The sequence below is a fragment of the Podospora pseudopauciseta genome, chromosome 1 (genome assembly GCF_035222475.1).
Source record: "Podospora pseudopauciseta strain CBS 411.78 chromosome 1, whole genome shotgun sequence".
Classification (NCBI taxonomy): domain Eukaryota; kingdom Fungi; phylum Ascomycota; class Sordariomycetes; order Sordariales; family Podosporaceae; genus Podospora; species Podospora pseudopauciseta.
The window spans coordinates 7,796,964-7,817,296 of record NC_085892.1 but is presented as its reverse complement, the minus strand read 5'-3'; the positions used below and the strand labels follow the sequence as shown (position 1 = coordinate 7,817,296).

General features: G+C 51.7%; 7 protein-coding genes across 7 annotated transcripts; 3 read left to right on the top strand and 4 right to left on the bottom strand.

Annotated features, from left to right (window-relative positions):
• Positions 1-882: 882 nt before the first annotated feature.
• On the top strand, positions 883-2,550 carry QC763_121370 (uncharacterized protein; the record flags this gene model as incomplete). The annotated part of the gene is made up of 1 exon (XM_062908726.1): positions 883-2,550. One exon carries the CDS (start codon positions 883-885, stop codon positions 2,548-2,550), a length of 1,668 nt encoding a protein of 555 aa, XP_062771849.1.
• Positions 2,551-3,635: 1,085 nt separating this feature from the next.
• Positions 3,636-5,879, bottom strand: QC763_121360 (uncharacterized protein; the record flags this gene model as incomplete). Its single annotated transcript, XM_062908725.1, has 5 exons — positions 3,636-4,143; positions 4,218-4,386; positions 4,442-4,595; positions 4,661-5,411; positions 5,479-5,879. 5 exons carry the CDS (start codon positions 5,877-5,879, stop codon positions 3,858-3,860), a joined length of 1,761 nt encoding a protein of 586 aa, XP_062771848.1. The 3' UTR covers positions 3,636-3,857.
• Positions 5,880-6,414: 535 nt separating this feature from the next.
• On the bottom strand, positions 6,415-8,868 carry QC763_121350 (uncharacterized protein; the record flags this gene model as incomplete). Its single annotated transcript, XM_062908724.1, has 3 exons — positions 8,294-8,868; positions 8,004-8,219; positions 6,415-7,941 (listed from the first exon to the last, which is right to left on the bottom strand). The coding sequence occupies exons 1-3, from the start codon at positions 8,624-8,626 to the stop codon at positions 6,415-6,417; spliced, it is 2,076 nt and encodes a 691-aa protein (XP_062771847.1). The 5' UTR covers positions 8,627-8,868.
• A 292-nt stretch (positions 8,869-9,160) lies between these two features.
• On the top strand, positions 9,161-10,807 carry QC763_121340 (uncharacterized protein; the record flags this gene model as incomplete). The annotated part of the gene is made up of 1 exon (XM_062908723.1): positions 9,161-10,807. The coding sequence occupies one exon, from the start codon at positions 9,161-9,163 to the stop codon at positions 10,805-10,807; it is 1,647 nt and encodes a 548-aa protein (XP_062771846.1).
• Positions 10,808-11,328: 521 nt separating this feature from the next.
• Positions 11,329-12,213, top strand: QC763_121330 (uncharacterized protein; the record flags this gene model as incomplete). Its single annotated transcript, XM_062908722.1, has 1 exon — positions 11,329-12,213. The coding sequence occupies one exon, from the start codon at positions 11,329-11,331 to the stop codon at positions 12,211-12,213; it is 885 nt and encodes a 294-aa protein (XP_062771845.1).
• Positions 12,214-13,650: 1,437 nt separating this feature from the next.
• On the bottom strand, positions 13,651-15,762 carry QC763_121320 (uncharacterized protein; the record flags this gene model as incomplete). The annotated part of the gene is made up of 1 exon (XM_062908721.1): positions 13,651-15,762. One exon carries the CDS (start codon positions 15,760-15,762, stop codon positions 13,651-13,653), a length of 2,112 nt encoding a protein of 703 aa, XP_062771844.1.
• Positions 15,763-16,416: 654 nt separating this feature from the next.
• QC763_121310 (uncharacterized protein) lies at positions 16,417-19,680 on the bottom strand. The gene is made up of 2 exons (XM_062908720.1): positions 19,324-19,680; positions 16,417-19,259 (listed from the first exon to the last, which is right to left on the bottom strand). The coding sequence occupies exons 1-2, from the start codon at positions 19,345-19,347 to the stop codon at positions 18,153-18,155; spliced, it is 1,131 nt and encodes a 376-aa protein (XP_062771843.1). The 5' UTR covers positions 19,348-19,680; the 3' UTR covers positions 16,417-18,152.
• Positions 19,681-20,333: the final 653 nt, after the last annotated feature.

The window sequence follows — 20,333 nt, the reverse complement described above, 5'->3', positions numbered from 1 at the left end:
GAGATAGCCGACCGTGCCGACCGTGCCCGGCTCGGGCCGTGACGACCCACCCGCCTGGATGTGCCTGGAAGTGCCGACGTCCAGCAGAACGGAACGGAGCGGCTTGCCGATGAGGCCGATGTTGGTCGGCTTCAGGTCGCGGTGCAGCCAGCCTCCATCGTGCATGACTTTGACACCCAGCAGTGCGGCGCGGAATGCAGTTGCCGCCTCTATCGTCATGCCGTTGGACCCTCTGTCGAGTTCATGCGTCAGGGCTTCGAAGGTAACTTTGTACTACGTAGATCCTCAGGGGCGCCGGGTAGGTGTGTCTTCGCCGTATCCACCAGTTCCTTTTACAGAGACCCATTTTTGACAATAATTGAATGGGATTATTTACGTTAGAAACTAATAAAAGTCGCGATAAAAAGTAGCATAGAAGGTTACGCATATAATTACACAATTAGAATTAATAAGGTAGAGTTTTTATAAAAATTAAATCTGTTAGTAGTAAAAATAAAAGTCAGGTTTATTGATTAGTTACTAAGGACACCAGTTACCAGTATATTGGAAAGTAGAGAAACAAAAATTCCAAATTGCTATTTAATAGGTTTACAGGTACCGTAGTAGCTCATCGCTGCCCCACTTAATAAGCTGATTTTTTGTGGGGCAAAAAGAGACAGTGGCAAACGAATACCCCAAAAGCTGACGTCAACTGGGAGCTTTATCAGCTTATCGGCCGCACCCAACAGCCCCTCCACCCCGCTCCGATCAGCCCAGCTTCCCCCAGCAGAGAGAGACGCAACGCGATTCAAGTTTGTTTTTCCCACCATCGAATCCAACCCGGTGCTTATTCCCTTATTGCCCTATCTTTAGCGCCTTGCATCACCCCTATCATCCGTCAAAATGGCCGCCCTTCCCGACATCCTGATGAAGAAGGTTGACGATTATGTCGACTCGCTCGCCCCCCAGATCCAGCCCCGCATCACCGAGGAGCTCGAGACCTTCCAGACCAAGACCATCGATAGCCTCGAGCAGCAGGTCATTGAGGCGTTCCGGACCTTGTTCGACAAAGACAACAACAGCTCTAGCTCTGGTGCTAGAGGGCTGAACGAGGACGTTCCTGATTCGTACGGTGGACAGAGCCTGTCTTTTGCGAATGAGATTGCCAAGTTGACCAAGAGCTTTGGCGCGGTTGCGGGCCCGGGAGGGGTGGGTGATGATTTGGCGGAGATTTTTAACTTGACTTCTGGTGGTGGTGGTGGTGGTGGGCAAGCAAGGGGCTTTGGTGGTGAGGGGGAGACGAGGTCGAGAGGTGGGGGGGAGGGGGATGGGATGAAGAAGTTCTTTTCTGCGGCGTTTGACGTGGTTCAGGATCACCTGGATAAGCGGAATGATGGGCCTGGTGGTGGTCAGGGGTTCCAGTTGGATGGGCTCTTGGGGGTTTTGAGCAATACTGTCAAGGATGTGGCTGGGAACCCGGAGGAGAAGGCGAGGATGATTACCCCTGAGATCAAGGAGTTAGTTGGAGCCAAACTGAGAGATCAACATACGTCTATTGCGGAGCAGTTTACCAAGATTGCGTTGGATCATATCAAGAAGTGGTTGCGGGGGAACACTACCACGAGGGATCTTGGTGATGGTGTGAAGGGGGAGTTTGAGGATCAGGTGAAGGATTTGGTCAAGGGGTTTGGGAGCTTGTTTGGAAGCAAGAAGTCACATGGCGAGGGCGCGTCCAGGGGCATTGGGGATAGGGCTGAGGGTGATGGTGGCGAGAGCAAGGGCGGCTTCTCCAAACTCATCAGCGAGAAGCTCAGTCACGGTTTGGCCAAGGTCCACAGGGAGGTTCGCCTCGAATTCCGCAAGATTCTGGGACAGATTGAGAAGCAGCTGTTTGAGCTGTTGCCAGACCAGTTCCAGCGCCCTCTCGAGAAGATTCTGGGCGGCAATCCGTTTGACTCGCAACTCGACAATACTGTTTCGGCCTCGAGATCGGGTGGGGACCGTGGATTTGGTGATGACATCAAGGCCAAGCTGCTCATCAAGATTCGTAGCCTCGTCCGCAAGGTGCAAGAGACCCTCCGCCAGAGCATCCTCGGTGTCGTCAACGGTGGCCACCGTAAGTTTGAGAAGCAAAGCTGGGTCTTCGTCCAGGGCATTGTGGAGCAAAAGGTGCAGCGGTACCTGCCCAAGGTGAAGGTTACTGTGCCGGACGATATAAGTAACGATGACGGGGTAGAAGTGGGTGCAGTGACCAACAACATTCAGCTCGGTGGCGGCAACCAGCCCATCACTGGGGTGTATCCTCCCCCACCTCCCCAGCAGGGACACAACTACTCGGGCAGTCAGCAATATGCCCCTCCGCCAACACAGCAATACCAACAGAACCAGTTCCCGCCTCCGCCCACACAAGAGTATCAGCATGGCCAGCAAAACCAGTTTCCGCCCCCGCCCACACAGGAGTATGGGCATGGTCAACAGAACCAATACCCACCTCCCCCACAGTACAATCCTCAGCAGTATCAGTCCAACCAAGGACAGTCGTATGGATACCCAAATAATCAGGGTTATTAAGTTGAACAGTCTTTGAGCAGTACAAGTAGAACTAGACTCTAGTTTGAGATGAGAAATGAAGTCCCTTCACAACCTCGCGACTCGCTGACCAAGTTGTGGGGGCAACAGAGTTGATCTGTAATCGGATGAGAACGCCCCTTTTCCCAATACACTGAGCAATCTGATAATCAAGCAAGCTGGCATGACCCTTTTTTTGTGAAACCCCAATACTCGTTTGCAGAGGCTTCAGAGCCGACGTCAGCTTTCAATTCAGGCAAAGAAGCCATCAAGGTGCAAACGCCAGCACTCTTGTGCGCCTCTCGACCCATGATAAAGAGGCGTATTCCATGGCCCAGCACCTTCACCCGGGGACCCCAGCCCACAAAATAATTGAGACACCAAAGTAAGTTGACCCATATTATACTATAAAATGTACCTTTAAAAGTAAGTTAACAGGCCTCTGAACAATCTTTTAAGGACTGTTACTTATTTTTGAAGGCCTACAAACTCTCTTTAGAGGCCCACAAACTATCCCGTAAGGGCCTAAAAATTATCTTGAAAGGTATATGGACTATCCTTCGATGCATATTACCGACTTTAGTATCTCAGTTATCTATGTGGCAAGGCTGCCGGGCGCTGCTGGGTATCTCACCCAGAAATAACACGAGCATATACAGAGGCGGTTCTGCAGACTACGCACCGTCGAACCACCAAGACAGACAACCATGGCTTCTGCCAGCAAGGACTACTATGTATAAAGCCAACACCGAGGCCGAAACGGGGTTGAGCAGCCTGTCGGGCGTTCCACCGGAAGGGGGAGAACTGCGGCAGAGACATTTGACCAAAATCCCGGCGGCGAAGAAAGTACGGAGCCGTAGCTCGACCCAGGAGGTTGGTCGTTCCGGCCATGGACATTCCGAGCGAACTGGACGTTTGGCTAATCTAGAGCATATCAAGTCTAAGGATCCGGAGGCGAAGAAGATTGAGACCACCGAAGGTGATAACTAGGCGCCGGTATCTCGCAACGAAGGAGCATCGGAGGTCGAACGCATGGGTGCACGGTATATGGAAAAGACTCGTGTGCGCGAGGGGATCGGCGGCGCGGCCAGAAGCGATAGACTTTTTCTTTTTTTTTTTCTTTTGCCACAAGTAGCAAGGTTTTCAGTATTGGAGAATGAAGCAGAATTTCTTCCCCGAGCCAACAGTTTCTCTGCTCTTGGGCCCTATCAAAGGCGCTATTCAGAAATACACAATATGTTACAAGTAATTTACAAGCTTCAAGCCTCGCCCAGAACCACCCTTTCCCCCTGTTTCATGTATGAGGCATGTCATGGAGGACAGTCCTCTGTGACACGCACTTTACCTCCTTTCCCAGTGTTTTGCCAGGCATGAACCTCAAAGTTGCCGCCATTCTCGTCCAGGTAAATGTAATCCAGTTTTGATGAACCGAAGACCCGTCCAAATTTGATAAGCTCTGGTGGCATGATGCCAAGTCCACCCTGGGTTATGATACCAGCGTCTCGCCATTCCGGGGCATTGTTGCTGCCCATGCCGGAGTTGATGAATGCTAGGATGTTGCCGTTTTCTCCAATTCTCAGATAATCACTGCGGAAACTACAAAAATGTGAAATGTCAGCAGGGAGTTTGTCAAGATGACAGACATATTAGGGCGGAATGCCGAGACTTACTCTCCATTGATGTCTCCCAGCACAACACGCCCCTTGTCAATGCCGGACAGTTTATCAAAGGTCAACTGCAGGGCTCCGTTAAATTCTCCTTGTCCATTTTGGCGGATGCAGTCAATGCTGCTGTCAGCTTTGATGAGGCAGTAATCGGCTCTTCCGTCACCGTCGATCTCTGAGAATGGCCGTCAGCACCAAGTAGCTTGGCTGGGTTTGATGTCAACACTTACGGGCAACTCGAACATCATCAGCTGTGAAACCCTCCCGGTCCGGCACCACCTGCCCGATGCTCTCGAATCTGGGAGGCCTTCCCCCGCGGTTCAAGGAGACCGAAACGCCTGCCTTGGCATTGACACAGAAGAAGTCATCCAAACCATCATTGTTCTGTTATGGTCATTCAGTCAGCACCACCCCCCGAGCCAAAGCGCAAAGACTAGATGGGTACTCACAAAATCAGCGAAAATGACCCTTGCCCCCTTTGATACATCGCAGTCGAATCCCACACTGAACTCCATCGTGTTTGTCTCGAAATTCCCACCAGCCCTGTTTTGAGATAACACATATCTGTTGCCACCATCGCCGCCACGATAGACCGCAATTCGATCATCCAACTCCTCGCCCCTCTTGAAGAGGTTGTTCATGACGACAACATTGGCAAAGAAGATCTGTGAGGGAGTTGCCTCTCTTCCATCCACACGCTTTGGGATTTTCGCCGAGCTCAAGACGCCCCTTTCCACTTGCTCATGCAGATACGTGCCATCTACCACTGTCCCTGGGGTTCGGATGCATTCCTTATCGTTTGGCGGAGATGGCCGCTGGACATTGGCAGGCCCATCGTCGATCACTGCTGCGGGAGGCTGGATCTGGTCTTCGAGTTTTCGGATTGCTTCCATCCAGAGGGAAGTAAAGATGGCGTAGCCTGCATCGTTGGGATGTACCCCGTCGGGATGGAGGTGGTCGTTTATGTTGATGGCCGCATGCAAGTCGGCCATGCCAATACGTGGGTTGCCTCTGTAGGTATTGGTCACCAAGTCGCGATATTGTTGACTGAGATCTGCGGAACAACTGTCGTTTTTGCGTGATGGTGCCAGGGTCGAAACGACCACTGTTACCCCTGGAACGGTTGTGAAGACATCATCGATGAGAGCTTTGAGGCGGGCTCCCGCGTTGTTGGTGTCGATTTGACGGATGCAGTCGTTCCTAAATCGACATGTTAGCACACACGGTTATTCTCTCCGTAAGAGATTGGGAGGCTGCGAAGACCTACGTCCCAGCATTGAGAAGCACCAGATTTGGCATCAGCGCCTTGCCAGTCTTACTGAACTCCCCGCGGACTTGGTTGATGGTCAAGCCTGGGTGCCCTTCATTGTCATTGTCTTCAAAACGCCCGTTTTGTTTTGATCCCACCATGTTAACGTTCCATCCCCGTGTGCGCAACTGCGCACGAAGTAGATCGCGATACCCTGTCCCTTTGCTCGAACCAATCCCTTCCGTTATGGATGCTCCAAGGGGCATCACTCGTAGGAAAAAGTCCTGTGCTGCTCTTTTGGCTAGAGAGGTGTGCCATGATGGTGTACTGTTACTTGAAATAAAACCAGGGGCGACATGGTCGGCTTGTAAAGAGAGCAGGGTGCTGATAGCCCCTATCACGGCTTCGGCAGGCCACATTGTTGTATTTGCGGAGAAGACAGACTGAGGGCTCGCACTTTGTGACTCTCGACCGAGAGTTGAGTGGCATCGTGTGCCCTCTTATTGTCCATCTTGGGGTTGCGCCGTGCATCGTCCTCACCCCTTGGAAAGGACCCTGAAATTCGCATTGACTTGCCAAAAGTTTCCATGAAACGGCAACAGGGGCTTCAGAACCCAGCAGCATCGCAACAGTAGCACAGCCGCACCATACTTTTATTACAAGGCGCGTTGGCGGAGCCACGCGAGCTCGGAACCTGTGGTTGCAGTGTGTGGGGAAAGAGGTTTCGTAGTGTGTTGTCGGCAAGTTGAGCCGAGGACGGTTTCTTCAGGGGGGCCTTGGCACGTCACGGATGCTAAGCTTTTGAGCCCTGCACCAACCATGGTGCGGATCGTGTATAGTTGTCGATCCGGCAATCCGATTCGATATCATAAAACAATCGTCTTTTGCCCCTCGAACCGGGTGCCTACCAGATCGCGACTTCTTGCTAGAAAGACAGGTTTTCAGATCACTCTGTCACTCAGGCTCCCCGCCCTCTGTAGCAACTACCTCGGCCCAAGATTGTCTGCCAATGATTGTTTGTGGTAGTCGCGGGGCCGGTCGACGTGCCATAACTGGCAAGACCTGAGTTGTTAGTACCTCAGAATTTGGAGTCGGTGTGCTCTTGCGAGCCGGCAAGGCTCTAGCATGAGTCGATGGAGACGGGGGTGCTGGTCGCCTCTTTGCTGGACCAGAATGCTTTCGCCTTGACGTAACAACTGTCCAACTTTCTTCCGTTTCGTCACGCAACGAGTCGTGATCCTCTGCCCCTGTCGTGCCTGCTGGATTAGACTTTGGTGGCTTCCCGCGACTGAAGAGCTCGGCCATCTCAGACGGGACAGGAATAGTCGGCTTGAAATCCTCCGCAAAGTTCTTGTTTTCTTTATTGACGGAAAATCGAGTCTCGGCACTGAGCCCAGGCTGCTGATATGTTGACTGGCCTACGAGCGGTTGGGAGTTCCCATTCGAGTCAGAATGCTGATCTGCCGCCTCGTTATGTTGCTTTATCGACTCTTGGGCGTCGAGATTTGTATCCTTTGGTTGAAGCCTGTTGTCTGTCACCTTGCTGGCCGCTTTGGTGATCGCTTCCTTGAATTCCCTTTTGACTACTTCTGCTGGTTTTGAGCGGGCCACGTTTCTTGGAAAGAGAGCCTTGACTCGCTTTGGCAGAACTGATCTGCGCAAAGATACTGCAGGTAACTTGTAGCCGCCACTTGACATCGTATTGATCATTGCGTTGAGATATTGAGCAGCATAGTAATTGCTAGGTGACAGAAAGTAGTAGAATGGATTGAGTGTGGAGTTGCTGTATGCATATTGTAGATAAGGGTGATATAGCTGGCCAAGTCCTGGGAGGGCAGGGTAAATCGAAGGAAGTTGAGATTCGGACTGATCTCCGAAAGAGCCTATGGCATGTGCCATGGAGTCTTTTGCGATCTCCACTGTTTGCGTCCATTTCCCAGACACTCCCGTGATTTGATCCCCGTCTTGAGGAAGTGGGGGAGGCCACGCGGTGGCTGTTTCGTACGAGACTGCCGACCGCGACTTGATCACCAGATTTTCTACGGTTTTGATTGCCATCCAAGGATGACCTTGGGCGCCATATATCGGATGCGCGGTGGCCGTGCGACGAAGAGGAGGATGCGCAAGCATCAATGATCGTACGAAGTGACGGGCTTCTGGACTGGCGTTGACTCGTTGGAAAGCCTGATCCGGGAATTCGATGCTGCCAGCCCGGTAATGAAAAAGAGCTGCCAGGGTTTTGAAGACTGGCTCTCCGGTCAACATTTGGTAAACCGTCTCACCAAAACACCACATGTCGATGGGGAAAGAGTCTCTCTGCCCTGTGCTGGGATCGCAGTCCAACACTTCCGGTGCCAGAAAGCCGGGCGTGCCCCTTACAGTCGTAGAAGCGCCAGCTATGTCCTCAGCACGTTTGCTCAGGCCCAAGTCGCACACCTTGACCCACCATCTCTGCGGCGGCTTGGATTTGATGAGAATGTTCTGTGGAGAACATCATTAGAGCTCAAGCCTTCTTGAATTCAGCTTTTGCATAATGTACTCACCGCGGGCTTCACATCTCTATGAGTATACCCTGCCTCGTGCATCATTTCCAGAGCACCCAATACTTGGGAAGCAACCACCTTCACCTCGTCTTCGGGCATGGTTTTGACTGTTTGAAGATACTTCCTCAAGTCACCATGCTCGCAATACTCCATGGCGATGCAGAGGTAATTTGGGATTTCGTACCATCCAAAGAACTCAACAAAGAAATCGGCATACTTGGGGAAAAGTCAGCATGTAAAACGGTGACTAAGTAGGTGCACACGCACAACAACATCATCTAGGTACATACCTTCGGTTGAGAGAATCTTTGCAACGCTTCCAACTCACGGACGTAGCGGACGCCTTCGTTGGTGCTCTTGCTGTCAGCTACTCGGATGGCTTTCACCGCTCTCCATTTGTCTTCCTCCGCTTCGAGGATCTTTTCTTTCTTTTCTAACCATACCAGACCGCATCCTCCGTGTCCAAGAATGTTGTTATCATGCCGCACCCATCGTTCTTGCCACCATGATGGGTTGCCTTGTCGTACTGTTGTTACGCGGTGAATGGTGACATTCGCCTCGACAGTTGCTGGAAGTCTGGTGTCATGGACTGCTTCCAGCGACATCGAAGTATGGTTCGCCATTGATTGTCAACTTGAACATGACCAGTAGGCGTGGAATGCTTGGTTAGGCAATTGATAATGAGCGTTGAATGTGTTGGGACGGAGCGTATGGAAGGTATCAAGGATAAATGAGTCAGCTGCAGTCTCAAGAGTTCACAACCATCAGAGGAAGGGGCAGTTTTGGGTTGCGGGGAAAGCTGGATGGAAGTGGGCGGTGGCTCAGCTCCTGGTTTCACTCTGTCCAATGAGTGGCCGAGGCCGTGTTTTGGCTTGTTGCTCCTTCTACATATTCTGCCACACCAGATATGCAGCCGACAAATCGTGGCGCTCAATCACAGCGTCCTCAGCCCGCGGCCTGCACGAAGTCACATGAAGTTGTGAGGAAACAACCCGCAAGTCTGCCTCGTCTGCCTTATTATTGGTTCGCATTTGGCCGCCTCGCTGCAACCACCCCTCGATCGCTCAAACCGTGTTCTTACAAGTTCTTTGGCACAGTCTATCCAGAGTTTTGCCAGTTCTTCCTCGTGTCGTGTGGGCCAGAAGAACTCTGCCAATATGGCCGAGCTTGTTGGACTGGCTCTTGCCCTACCACCGACAATTGACTTGTGTCTGAAATATGGAAGACAACTCAGGGCCCTGTGTGCGAACCTACGCCAAGCAGATGCTCAAATATCAGAGCGTGTGATCCGTCTCGACAACAACTGGATGCTATTTACCCACAAGCTCGACTTTCTGAAGCGCATCCAGCATCTGATTGAAGATGACCATCGCGAGATTTGGGGCCAGACACTTCGGATTCTTTTGAGTAAGCTGGAAATAGTCACAGGTATAATCAATCGACTTGTAAGGCCCCTGCCTGTGTTTCTCGAGATCAACCACAGCCTTGAGGTTAATGCACGTAGGGGCAAATACATCTTGGTAAAGAAGAGTCTGGACAAGGCCATCGAGGAGCTGGAGACCTGGCAACAAACAACGGACCAATCATGGTTTCTCCTCATGAGAATCGCCGACTCACAGGTCGACCTCGCTCTCCAAACGCCTACCAATCTTGACGCGATCGACGACAAACCACACTCCAATACAGCAACAGCCATTCCGTCCACAGTCACCATAAGAGCGAGTCGCATGCAAGACAGCACATACGGTAGTTCATCAGAAGCGGGATTAACCTTCGACGCAGCAGAGCTGTCCAAGATGTTCATTCAACAAGTAGCATTCTCGCAGATCTCAATCGCGCAACGGTTGTACGGAAATGGTCAGGTTGGGGTTTACATTCTCAACCAAATCACATGCGAGCCGGCAGCCAAGTATCAACTCATCAAGAAGGACGCAAGAGACCTGGCCAGGAAGCTTCAGCACAACGACCCTCATACATTCGGCCTTCTCGCATGCAAAGGAGTGGCCGTCCCATTATCAACACCGACAAAAGGCCGTCACGATCGTACTACAGCTCCACCAATGTTGACGATGGTCTTCAGACAGCCAGTCCACACTACCGGGATTCCCAACAGCCTTCGGTATGTGCTATCCCATACAGCTCCTCCTCAAACGCTGTCTCTACGATTCGACTACGCAAAACAACTCGCCAGGTCCGTCAGCTACGTCCACACGTTCGGCTTCGTTCACAAAAACATCCGCCCGGAATCCATACTGGTATTCACCAGCACCAAATCGGGCTTGCCTTCGCAGTCACTCTTTCTTGTGGGCTTCGAGAACTTTCGACGGGAGGATGGCTCGACCCAGCGGCTTGGGGATGACACTCTAGAGCGAAATCTCTACCGGCATTCTTCCCGCCAAGGAGCTTCGCCGAATGAAGATTACATCATGCAACACGATATTTACAGTCTCGGTGTTTGTCTCCTGGAGATTGGCTTCTGGAAATCGTTCATACGATACCATCCCCAGACCGGCCAAGCACTGCCCACCGAGATCCTGCCTGTGTCGCCCCACCCGGACATCAAACAGGTCAACCATTTTCTACACACCCGAGGCAGGGAGTTCCTTCTACATCTAGCGCGGAACGAGCTGCCTCAATACATGGGAACGAGGTATGCCGAGATTGTAGAGACATGTCTGACCTGTCTTGACCCGGACAATCAAGACTTTGGAGATGAGCGGGAGTTCCAGGATGAGGATGGGATCAGAGTGGGAGTAAGATACATCGAGAAGGTGGTCCTGCGGTTGAATCAGCTGTGTGTATGACGGGGACCGATGCATTGTTCCATGCGTACTTTGGCCAGCAATGGAAAATACGGCTTGCTACCTGTACGGTTCATCATTCGTGGAGTTATCTTGGCGGCGGTTTTCAAATTGAAGTTGGTTCTCTCAACATCAAACGAGTGGACGCGAGTGCCAATGACAGTATGACCTTCTTTCCCAGATGGCAGCCCAATGCCGGCCATGGAAACATCTTGAAATAAGTATCGCGGGTTCCTTTTTTTTCTTTTTTTCTTGTTCTTTTAGAAGCAAAGAAGGAAAATACCGAGTACCTTGCGTTTAGTTGAGCTCAACTCTGCGCTTGCAACTTGGTGGGGGCGCCGGCCTGAGTCACACACCGGCCGGCAGGATCCTCGCTTATATTGTCGTTGGTGCTAAAGTTGTATAAGTCAACAGTGCACAGCCGTTGAACCTACCACTACAAATACCTACCTCAACCCAGCAGCGTCTGCTCACCACCATCAAACCTTCTCCAGACTTCAGCAACAAACAACACATCAACTACAATGGGACGGCGCGGACGGGACACCTACCCATGGGACCGGTACGAGTGTGACTGGTGCATGGTGCGATTGAATTGGGATGGACGACCGTGTTGCGCCCGCCAATTCCACCATCCTGGGTCACGGAGCCATCGCAAGGAGTATTGGGAGTCGGTCCGCGCAGAAAACGCAGCCAAGAGGAGTAAGAACTTACCTAGAGCTTGCAGAAGGGCTATGATGGCGGCGGCGGCGGCGGCGGCGGCAATCGAAAACGAGGACAGCAACGAGGGGGACAAACCTGATCAGAGCACCCCAGTGGAGGCCGATGCCACAACAACGCAGACAAAGACGGCGACAGAAGAGCCAGACGCACCAGCATTGCCCGCTGGATCAGAGGTCGCGTCAAAGCCGAGACATCACCAGGATGAGGTGAAAAAACCATCACAAAAGCGACAGCCAAAAGCCATCATCGGACCCAATAGAATCATCGATGAAGGCATCACTCTTGCCTTCGACGACGACAACGACGTGGCAAAGATACACGCTGCCAACCGAAAAGCCTGGCCACGTGGTCCGATGCCCATCGCAGCTGATGCTACCGTTGAGGATTGGGAAATCGCAGAGCTTGTCCGCCAGGGACTGATCGGTCCCGAGGACCTTCAGGTGAATTATGGCGGCTTTGGGGATGAGGCCTGCCTATATACTATTCAGGTTGTGGACACGATGAAGAAAGGGAGAAGAGGGAAAGGCCGTCGGCGACAAGGGGTTCACGTTAAGGATCTTGCGGCCTTGGACGCGGAGTCGGAGTGGTCTCATCTTGACGATGAAGTCTATGATCAGTTCCTGAGTGATGGGGAGAGCAGTCTGGCGGACTGGAGCGAGCTGTCGTTTGTGTGTGTGGAATCTTAAAGCAAACGATAGACAGTCCTGAATATCAAACACTCTGTTAAACTTCCAATCTAGAATAAGAGAACCTACACAGAGCCCCCTATTTATCTTACCAACACCCCCCCACTTAACACAGAATTTAGCTATATTACAAATGATAACCATTGAAGGTTAAAAGATATTTATTAGGCTCTAAAAGATAGTTAAAAATTGAAAGATAGTTAAAAGATATTGAAAAGATGGTTAAAAGGTCTTTAAAGATAGTGCAAAGGCACTTAAAGGTAATTTAAAGGCTGTTAAAAGTAATGTAAAGGTCTTTAAAAATAATATAAAGGCTTTTTAAAATTATTCGAATACTTAATATTTTTCTTTGGAGCTTTTTATTGGATAATAGGAAGGGTAAGTAAGGACGGAGATACTAATAACATAATCAAGGGGCTGTCTCTGTAAATGTTCTCTCTCGAGAATAATGCCAAGTGTTGCACTTGGTAATAAATATCGCCAGAACTGCTTCACCCACCAAATAACCTAAGGTCTCACTGAAGCCTCCTCCTCCTTCCGAACCAAAAATGTCTACCTAACTGACCGCAAGGTCCATCGAACAGAACAAAGCCATACGAATTCAAAGCCTGTCACCCTCTTTCTGACAAATATCACAACCAGGAATTGGCCCTCTCCACTTCAGGCAATCATCCTCGGCTCGCCCGTCCAATCATTGGCGGAAGGTAGAGGACGGTATGTCCTCGTCGACACCAAACAACTTTTGATAGTTGCACCATTTTTCTTTCTCGCTCCGCTTGTACAACAATGGCTCTGATTACCAACCAACATACCACAACACCCTTCGCAGCTGGACATGGAACATGAACACAAGGAAACGGCTGGGTCCCAAGGTCTGCTCCAAACTGCCTTGACTACATTTTCCGCAAATGTATCACGTCAAACACGCCGTCAACGCCTCGAACATCTATCGACAGATCTAATCTATTGCTCAGTTGGTCATAACGATCAAATCTATCAACTAATTATTATTCTATACAAAGGAAATATGCGTGCTGATGAGCTTGAATATCCTCCACTTCCTTCTTGTCTTTGTCGATACAATTCAGGTCCGTCCTCCTTCTCAAATACGTATTATCTGTCCACCGCCAACAAACAACAAAAAGACTCCGTATGACCTCCAGCTCTAGCCCTCTGAAATTCCTCATCACACCACCGAGAACAAAACAAGATACCCTCTTTTTGAAACGCCGAGTCGTTATGCAATCATGTCACAGCCACCAACTCCCCACATGCGAATGCTCAACCATCTAGACACCATCCACCCATGATATCACAACCACCACCTCTCAATCCCTATAGGCAGGCCTAGTAGCCTTGCCTGCACCCCCGACTGAACGTCCAACTCCAAACTCCCCCTCTCCCGAGGATGTAGCTCTACTAGCCTTGCCTCCCCTCTCAACCCATCAACCCCAATCCCAACGAACTCCTCGAACTCCTATCGCGACCCCAACCTTCAAAATCAAACCTCGTTGCCCTAACCGGCGTGGGCGACAACATCTCCTTCGTCTTCCTCGCGCAAAAAATAGGTGGCTCATCCGGTGCCATCGACCGTCTTCTCAAAACCACCGACCGTGAAAGTCGAGGCGGTTCCAAAACAGGACTCACCATTGGATACGTCCACCCTCGATGCGCAGGATCAGTGCCTTGTGGAAACATCTCCTCCCCTTCTTCATCCTCATCCATCATCTCAGGTTCCATCATCAGGGGTCCCGCCTCCAACAGCAAGAACCCGTTCACCGTATTGCTGCTTGAATGACCTGCCCAGGTGCGACCCAAACGGGGACCTGGGAAGGGAGCAGGGGAACGGGATCTCGTTGTCGGTGCAGGCGGGCGCCCCATAGGAGCGAGACCAAAATGACTTCTAGCTCCGTGTGGTGGGAGCAGTGAGGGGGAAGTCTCTCGCGGTGGGCAGCTGTCGAGGAGCAGTAACCTTGATGGACCACCGTGGTGGAAAGGTCGACTGTGGTGGCCCATGTCGTCGTCGTCGTCGGAGTAGATTTCATTGTCTGAAGGATATGGAGACTCCCAGTCGGAAGCACGGCCACGCCAAATATCGCATAGCTCCGTGACCACAGACTTGGGGCCCTGATCCATATTTCCTACAGCCAACCGGGCGGGCATTGTTCGGCGCCGGTGGGGCATAGAACGGGTACGCTCACGCTCACGCTCCTCGTGGCGTCGTCGCTCCTCTTGCTCTCGTTCGAGTCGTTGTCGCTCTTCAAACTCTCTCTCTGTTCGTTGGCGTTCCATCTCCCGTGCTCTTTCTCTGCTCAAGCCCCTCTCCATCTCCAACTCTCGAGCTCTCTGCAGAGCTCGTTCCCTTTCCAACATCCTTTCTCTTTCTCTCTCTTGTTCCTCCTCCCACTCCCTATCTCTCTTCAACTCTTCATCCATCTGCCACTGGTCCCCCATGAATGAAGACTGTCTAGACGGTCTCGAAAAAGTGTTGTCCGCAAACTTGGACTCGTTGTGTGGTGTATCATGTTCACTCTCGTCATCGCTGTCGTACTGAAGGTCTTGCTGTGCTGGTTGCTGAGGTGGTTGTCCCGGTGGGTGATGGAAACCTGGGTTAAGCGGCCACGATGACGAATATTGTGGCTGATGCTCCGTCCAGGCTGAACTGCGAGTAATGTTTTTAGGTATTTGGTTACTTGAGCCATGATGTGTTTGGCGTGGGAATGGCGACCCAGTGTCTTCCACCTCGGAGACCTGGTCGCGGTCCCCATGGTTGCCGATGAGCTTCTTGGGTGGCATTGTCCCAAGGGGGTGCTCGCCCTCCGCACTTTGCATGGCTGCAAGATGATGTCGACGGTGCGAAGGTCGTTTGGGAGAAGGTCTCGCCACTTTGTCCGGAGATGCGGTCGAAAAGCGTCTGGCTGGGGGTGATCTGCCTCTCGCAGAAGACGTCGGCGAGGAGCGGTCTTCGGTGTCGACCGCACGTTTGGCATCGGATGTGGAGAACCTTCGGGGAGCCTTGTGCTCTCTCAAGAGGATGGTTGGCCTAGTAGCCTGCTCGGGGTACTCCTCAATGTACGGAGATGGAGACCTTTTGGAGTGACACCTCTTGGTAGCGCTCTTCTTCTTCTTGACCTTGCGACCCTTTTCCTGGCTCTCCGGGGTGGGCTGTGGAATGGGTTCAGGGGTTGGCGACTTGGGCTCAGGCGTAGGAGGGGATCTTGGCCTTGTCGGATGGCTCCGGTGGGATCCGCCGTTCTCAGAGTCGGTGTCTAACTCAAAGACGGTTTCTTCGCCGACATCTTCGTCAGCGGCAGGCGTGTGTAAAATTGCTCCACATACGCACTTGTGGCAGCGGGGTTTTGCCTTGGGTGATCTCTTCCTCCTTGGACTCCTGGCCTTCACGGTCTTCTTGTCGGAAGGGGGCGAGGACTTGCGGTTGTCCTGGTAGACATAATCGACGCCCTCGCTATCACCTGAGTCCCATTCTGTAGTTGTAGTGATATTGGGATCGTCCTGCGTCGGTGTTCTGCTGTTGTTGTTGTTGCCCATTTTGCCTGATCTTCTCTTGTAGCGCAGTAGCCACTACCTTGGGGACGGTGAAAAGGTATTCAAACATTGATGATAGCTGTGAAGGAGAACTGAAGAGTGATGGTGACCAAATTGTGTCAAGAAGGAGAAGGAAAAACAAAAGAAAAAGTGGAATGAATGGCGACTCTCAGATATACCGTTCTGCCAAAAAAGCAGAACGATGCTGAAGCCCGAGTGGCAAGGCTTTGGTTGAGAAACTGGGAGCAGATGCCCATCGAGTAATAAGGCACCACACATGATATGTTGAGCGGCTTGGGCCAAGATAATGCAGTGCAATGCTTCTCGTGGCAGAACTCCAAGGCATGAAGCTGTGTGTATTGGCAGGGCGAGCGATGCCCAAGCAGCAGAGCTGCCAACCTGCATCAGCTGGCAGCTACGTGGTGAGCTGGAACACGAAGCTTCCCAACTGTCTTCAACCAGCCTGGGAGGGAATGATTGGCTGTGAGTTTACATAATTGCATAAATGCTGCATCATCTCACCTTAGCCGAAGAACCAACACAGGGAAATGTCAGCCGGATTAACAACGTGGACCGGCCCGGCATATTTCCAGCGCACGGCGCCAGTGCCGACTGGGTCAACAGAATTCACATATGTGCAAAACCTTAGGATAGGACGGTGGAAAACGACGAATTGAAGAGCTGATATTTAAAGCCATGTTTGATGTCGCTTCCTGCGCTTTCCCCCTTTTGGCCTGAAAGGTTTGTCCAGCTTTGCTGCCCAATGCCAGAGCTTGCTTTGCTTTCCCCAACCTACCTTACCTGACCTCTCCAGTGAAACCATGCCCCAAACTCCTGAAAATGCACTTTTCTATCTTATCTCTCGTCTTATACCTACATGGCCTACCTTGAGAGGCAAGGCACAGTTCATCACAACAACAAGCCAGCTGTCATAATAAACCTGTTCAGTCGATTTGGTTGCCCTCGGGATCCCACGTGCCAATGTAAATGTACGGAGCGGGAGGCAGGTCTGGAGTACGAGGTGGTGGTTCATCGTAGGGCCCGTAGGCACGTCTACGACCGGAACCGGATCGAGGGGGATATTGACGGCCGCGCTTACTGCTGGGAGCAACATACGGAGACGACCCCGCGTCGACAATCTCTATTTCTTCATTTCTCGGGTCTTCATTTCCCGGTCCACGGTAGCTATGAGAGGTGCGACGAGGGGGCTCTTCGTATTGCCTAGTCGAAGATCGGTTGCGACGGTGAGATTCAGATGGCGGGTGCTCATAATGAGAAGAAGAAGAAGTAGAAGAAGAAGAAGGGGCATATCGGTAACCAGAAGAGGAGGGTGGATACCTCGACTTTCTTTCACGTCCCATCCTTTCGAAGCGCTGTCTTATATCCTCGGTCTCGTCGGGTTCAACAGTGACATAGTCGGCATGAGCATCATGGCTGTACTGGTAACTGCTGGGATGTCCCTGGGGGGCATAGCTAGAAAAGCGACGAGGCTCCTCGGCATACCTGTTGGAGGACCTGCTTCTGCGATGCGAGGAGGGCTCTTCAGGGTATCTGGTAGTTGATCTACTGCGGTATCGAGAGGAAGGTTCCTCCGGTGGCGCTGTATACTCATAGTGATGAGTGGTCCTGGAACGGCTGCCATGGTGAGATGACGGTTCCTCGAGATTCCTAGATCTGCTCCGGCGACGGGATGAGGACTCATGGCGGGATGAACCTTTATGGCTCCTCTCTCGAGAGTAAAGTGTACCCCCAGGCAAGTCAACTTCAACTGTTCCCAAGTGATTCGCGCATCGTGGATTGTGGCAAGCGAATGAGCTCTTGTGGGCATCAAGACAAGCAAACTTGCAGTTGTACCCGCAGTCGAGACAAGTGATGGTTCTGTAATAATCTTCCCGGCTATACGACATTGCTGTGCTGGTTTCGAATAATATATCGGAGCTTTGATGGTGATGAGGCGCTGATCAGTATATTACGATCAAAAAGAAAGATGGAACGGTCCTCAAAGTGGATTACTGCGCTGGCCTTTCCAGATTTTAATCCTCATTAGATTTCTTTATCTTCCTACATGGCTTCGAGATGCTTCAAAATGGCATTGTCGAGCCTTTGGCGATCCTGCAGAACCGCCCACGAAGTCATCATGGACCATCCTTTGTACTCTACCCAAAAATAGGGTATGGTCCGCTCTATGACAAAGAGCCATAACCCTCTCAGTTCGGACTCACCACCGAACCCTATTCTTTGTACTTTATCCCACGCATTGCAGGCAGGTTCCAGGGCAGGCTTGGCACACGACGGACCTCTTAAGTTCAGTAGATGTGTTGTGCGAGCCACAACAAAAGAAACCATGAGATAGATTGAACTGTTAAAGGAAATACCGTCCTAGCACTCGATCCTCACTGCCCCCTCTTTGCTCTCTTCCTCACGGACAGTTCCTGAGGTTCGGTGGACAGATCCCGCTCTACCTCGACAATCTCGCTGGAGCTCTGTCCACCTTCATCATCGGTGGTTCCGGCAATGGAGTCCGCCTTTGTTCCCCTTCCTCCAAGTACCTCCTGCACGATGCGCTTCCCCTCGTCTATCTCGCCATTGGTCGCCCCACATGCCATGCACTTCCATTTTCCAATCTCAGCCAATGATTTCGTTCCTGGTGGTGCCTGGCCGTTGACAAGCCGGCACTTCGCGCAGATCAAGACAATTCTGTTCTTGGCGGCCGTCTCGTCTTCCCCCAACAAGGTGTCCAGAATGCGATCGTACCAGTGCGGCTCGGGAGGAGGGGCCATCGTGGCAGGTGGATGCTGTAGGAACGGCGGGGGAGCTCTCCCTTCAAAAGCATTTGGCGCGAACTCGGCCGCCTCACTGATCATGGGGCTGGGAGACCGTTGGCTTGGTGCTCCATATACTGAACTTGGCACCCTAGAGTGTGGTGCAGGTGCACCGGCACTGGACTCTGGACGGCGCTGGATGTTTGCTGTGGGCGGGGGCGGCAGTCCCGTACGAGCATGATGCCTGGGTTGTGGCTGTTCTTTGACAGCGCCAGCGCCTTCGTCTTCCTCCTCCTCGGACGTCTTCTTCTTGCTCTTCTTCTGTTTGTTGTCGGAGCCGCCGTACTTCTCGAGCAGCTCGAGCGTCGAATCGTACTTGGTAGCATCCTTTAGTTTCTGGATGGTTTTGGCGCGTTCAGTCTGATACTCCTTGAGGCGCGCAGTGAGCCTCTCGATTCGGTAATCAAAGAAAATGGTCGTAATCGAGCGGACCAGCGAAATCAAGACCGGCCCTCCCGCCATGCCCGTCCACTCCCATGCCCCCATATCCTTGTAACCAACCACCAGCATCAAGACAATCGCATAAACAAGGTAGGCGAAACCGATGTAAAGCGTACCCAGCACCTTGATCCGCCGGGCTTTCGCGCGGGATTGATCGAGGCGAGTTTGGGTTACCGTTATTTTGGTCGAAAGAGTCGAGAGCGCCTTTTCAAAAGATGCGGGGGAAGAGTCGTCTCTCTGTGCAAATAAATACAATGTCAGTCAGTAAGCAAACGGCGCAGGGAAACAAGGCTACACTAACCCCCCATGGCCAGAGCGAAACCATAGTGAATAAGAGGAAAAGTCGCCAATAACTGTGCTATATAGCCGTGATGGTGGTAACGTCGTGTCTGTATTGCTGTCGTCGGGACTACGTTTGCGCGAAAGGGGGTAGGTAGAGTGTGGGATGTGGAAATTATTGTTTCAGCAGAGAGTGTAAGAAGTGAAAAGAGATAACACTGGAAGAGTAAAACAAAAAAACAAAAACCGTTGAGAAAATCGTCGGCCTCGACAGCAAAGACTCCGCCAGCAAGAATTTTGTCGCGGCAAGGCTGCTTGGATGTCAAGCTTGTGTTCGCATCGCCCACCTGAGGCTGTCAGCTGCGAACTTGCGATGGAAAGATGACAGCACTGGGAAAGGAGCTCCAGCGCTAGACTTTCAAGGGTGCTGTGGAGAGCTCGCGCACGGTGACCTCATCCCCCGATAAAAGAATACCCCTGTCATCTCTCTGCATACCAGCCTGGCAGTAACTACGGAGTATGACCTCCGAGATTGGCATGACCGCTCCATCTTCTCTAACTTTTATCTTTTCACGGTCTTCTCCACGTCTATGCTCGTATCAATCTTATTGTCGCTGGGCTGGGAGGCTGGCAGACAAATGCCCAACATTGGTGGAAAGACGCAAATATCTCTGTATGCCGCATAACGGCTTACCCACAAAAACAAGATGCCGCCGGCAATCCCAACTTCCCGACGACCCCTGCGCGGCCTAAAATCTCGGGGGTTGTCAGGGCGCTCTTGGCAGGCTGCGAACTGCTGCTGAAAGCTGGCGCTGGCTGACAAGTGGCTCAACTTCAGAGACGAAGGACGAAACAATCCGCTGTGGCATCAGAGGAACAAGATCATGCCCACGGCCGTTGAATGAAGTCCAATCCTCTTTTCTGGAGCTTTTGATTCTAAAAGTTAGTCTCTTCTTTTCGTTCCCTTCCCCTTTCCACCTACTCCATATTCCGCCTTGCGCACCAATTGTGACGACTAATCTCGACCTTTGT

What these genes read in the sequence shown, in the direction of transcription:
- QC763_121310 (XM_062908720.1), bottom strand. Translation starts at nt 19,347, where the DNA reads ATGGTTTCGCTCTGGCCATGGGGG. An exon ending in TTTCGCTCTGGCCATGGGGG is followed by an intron (nt 19,260 to 19,323) that starts GTTAGTGTAGCC and finishes TTATTTGCACAG; the next exon opens with AGAGACGACTCTTCCCCCGC.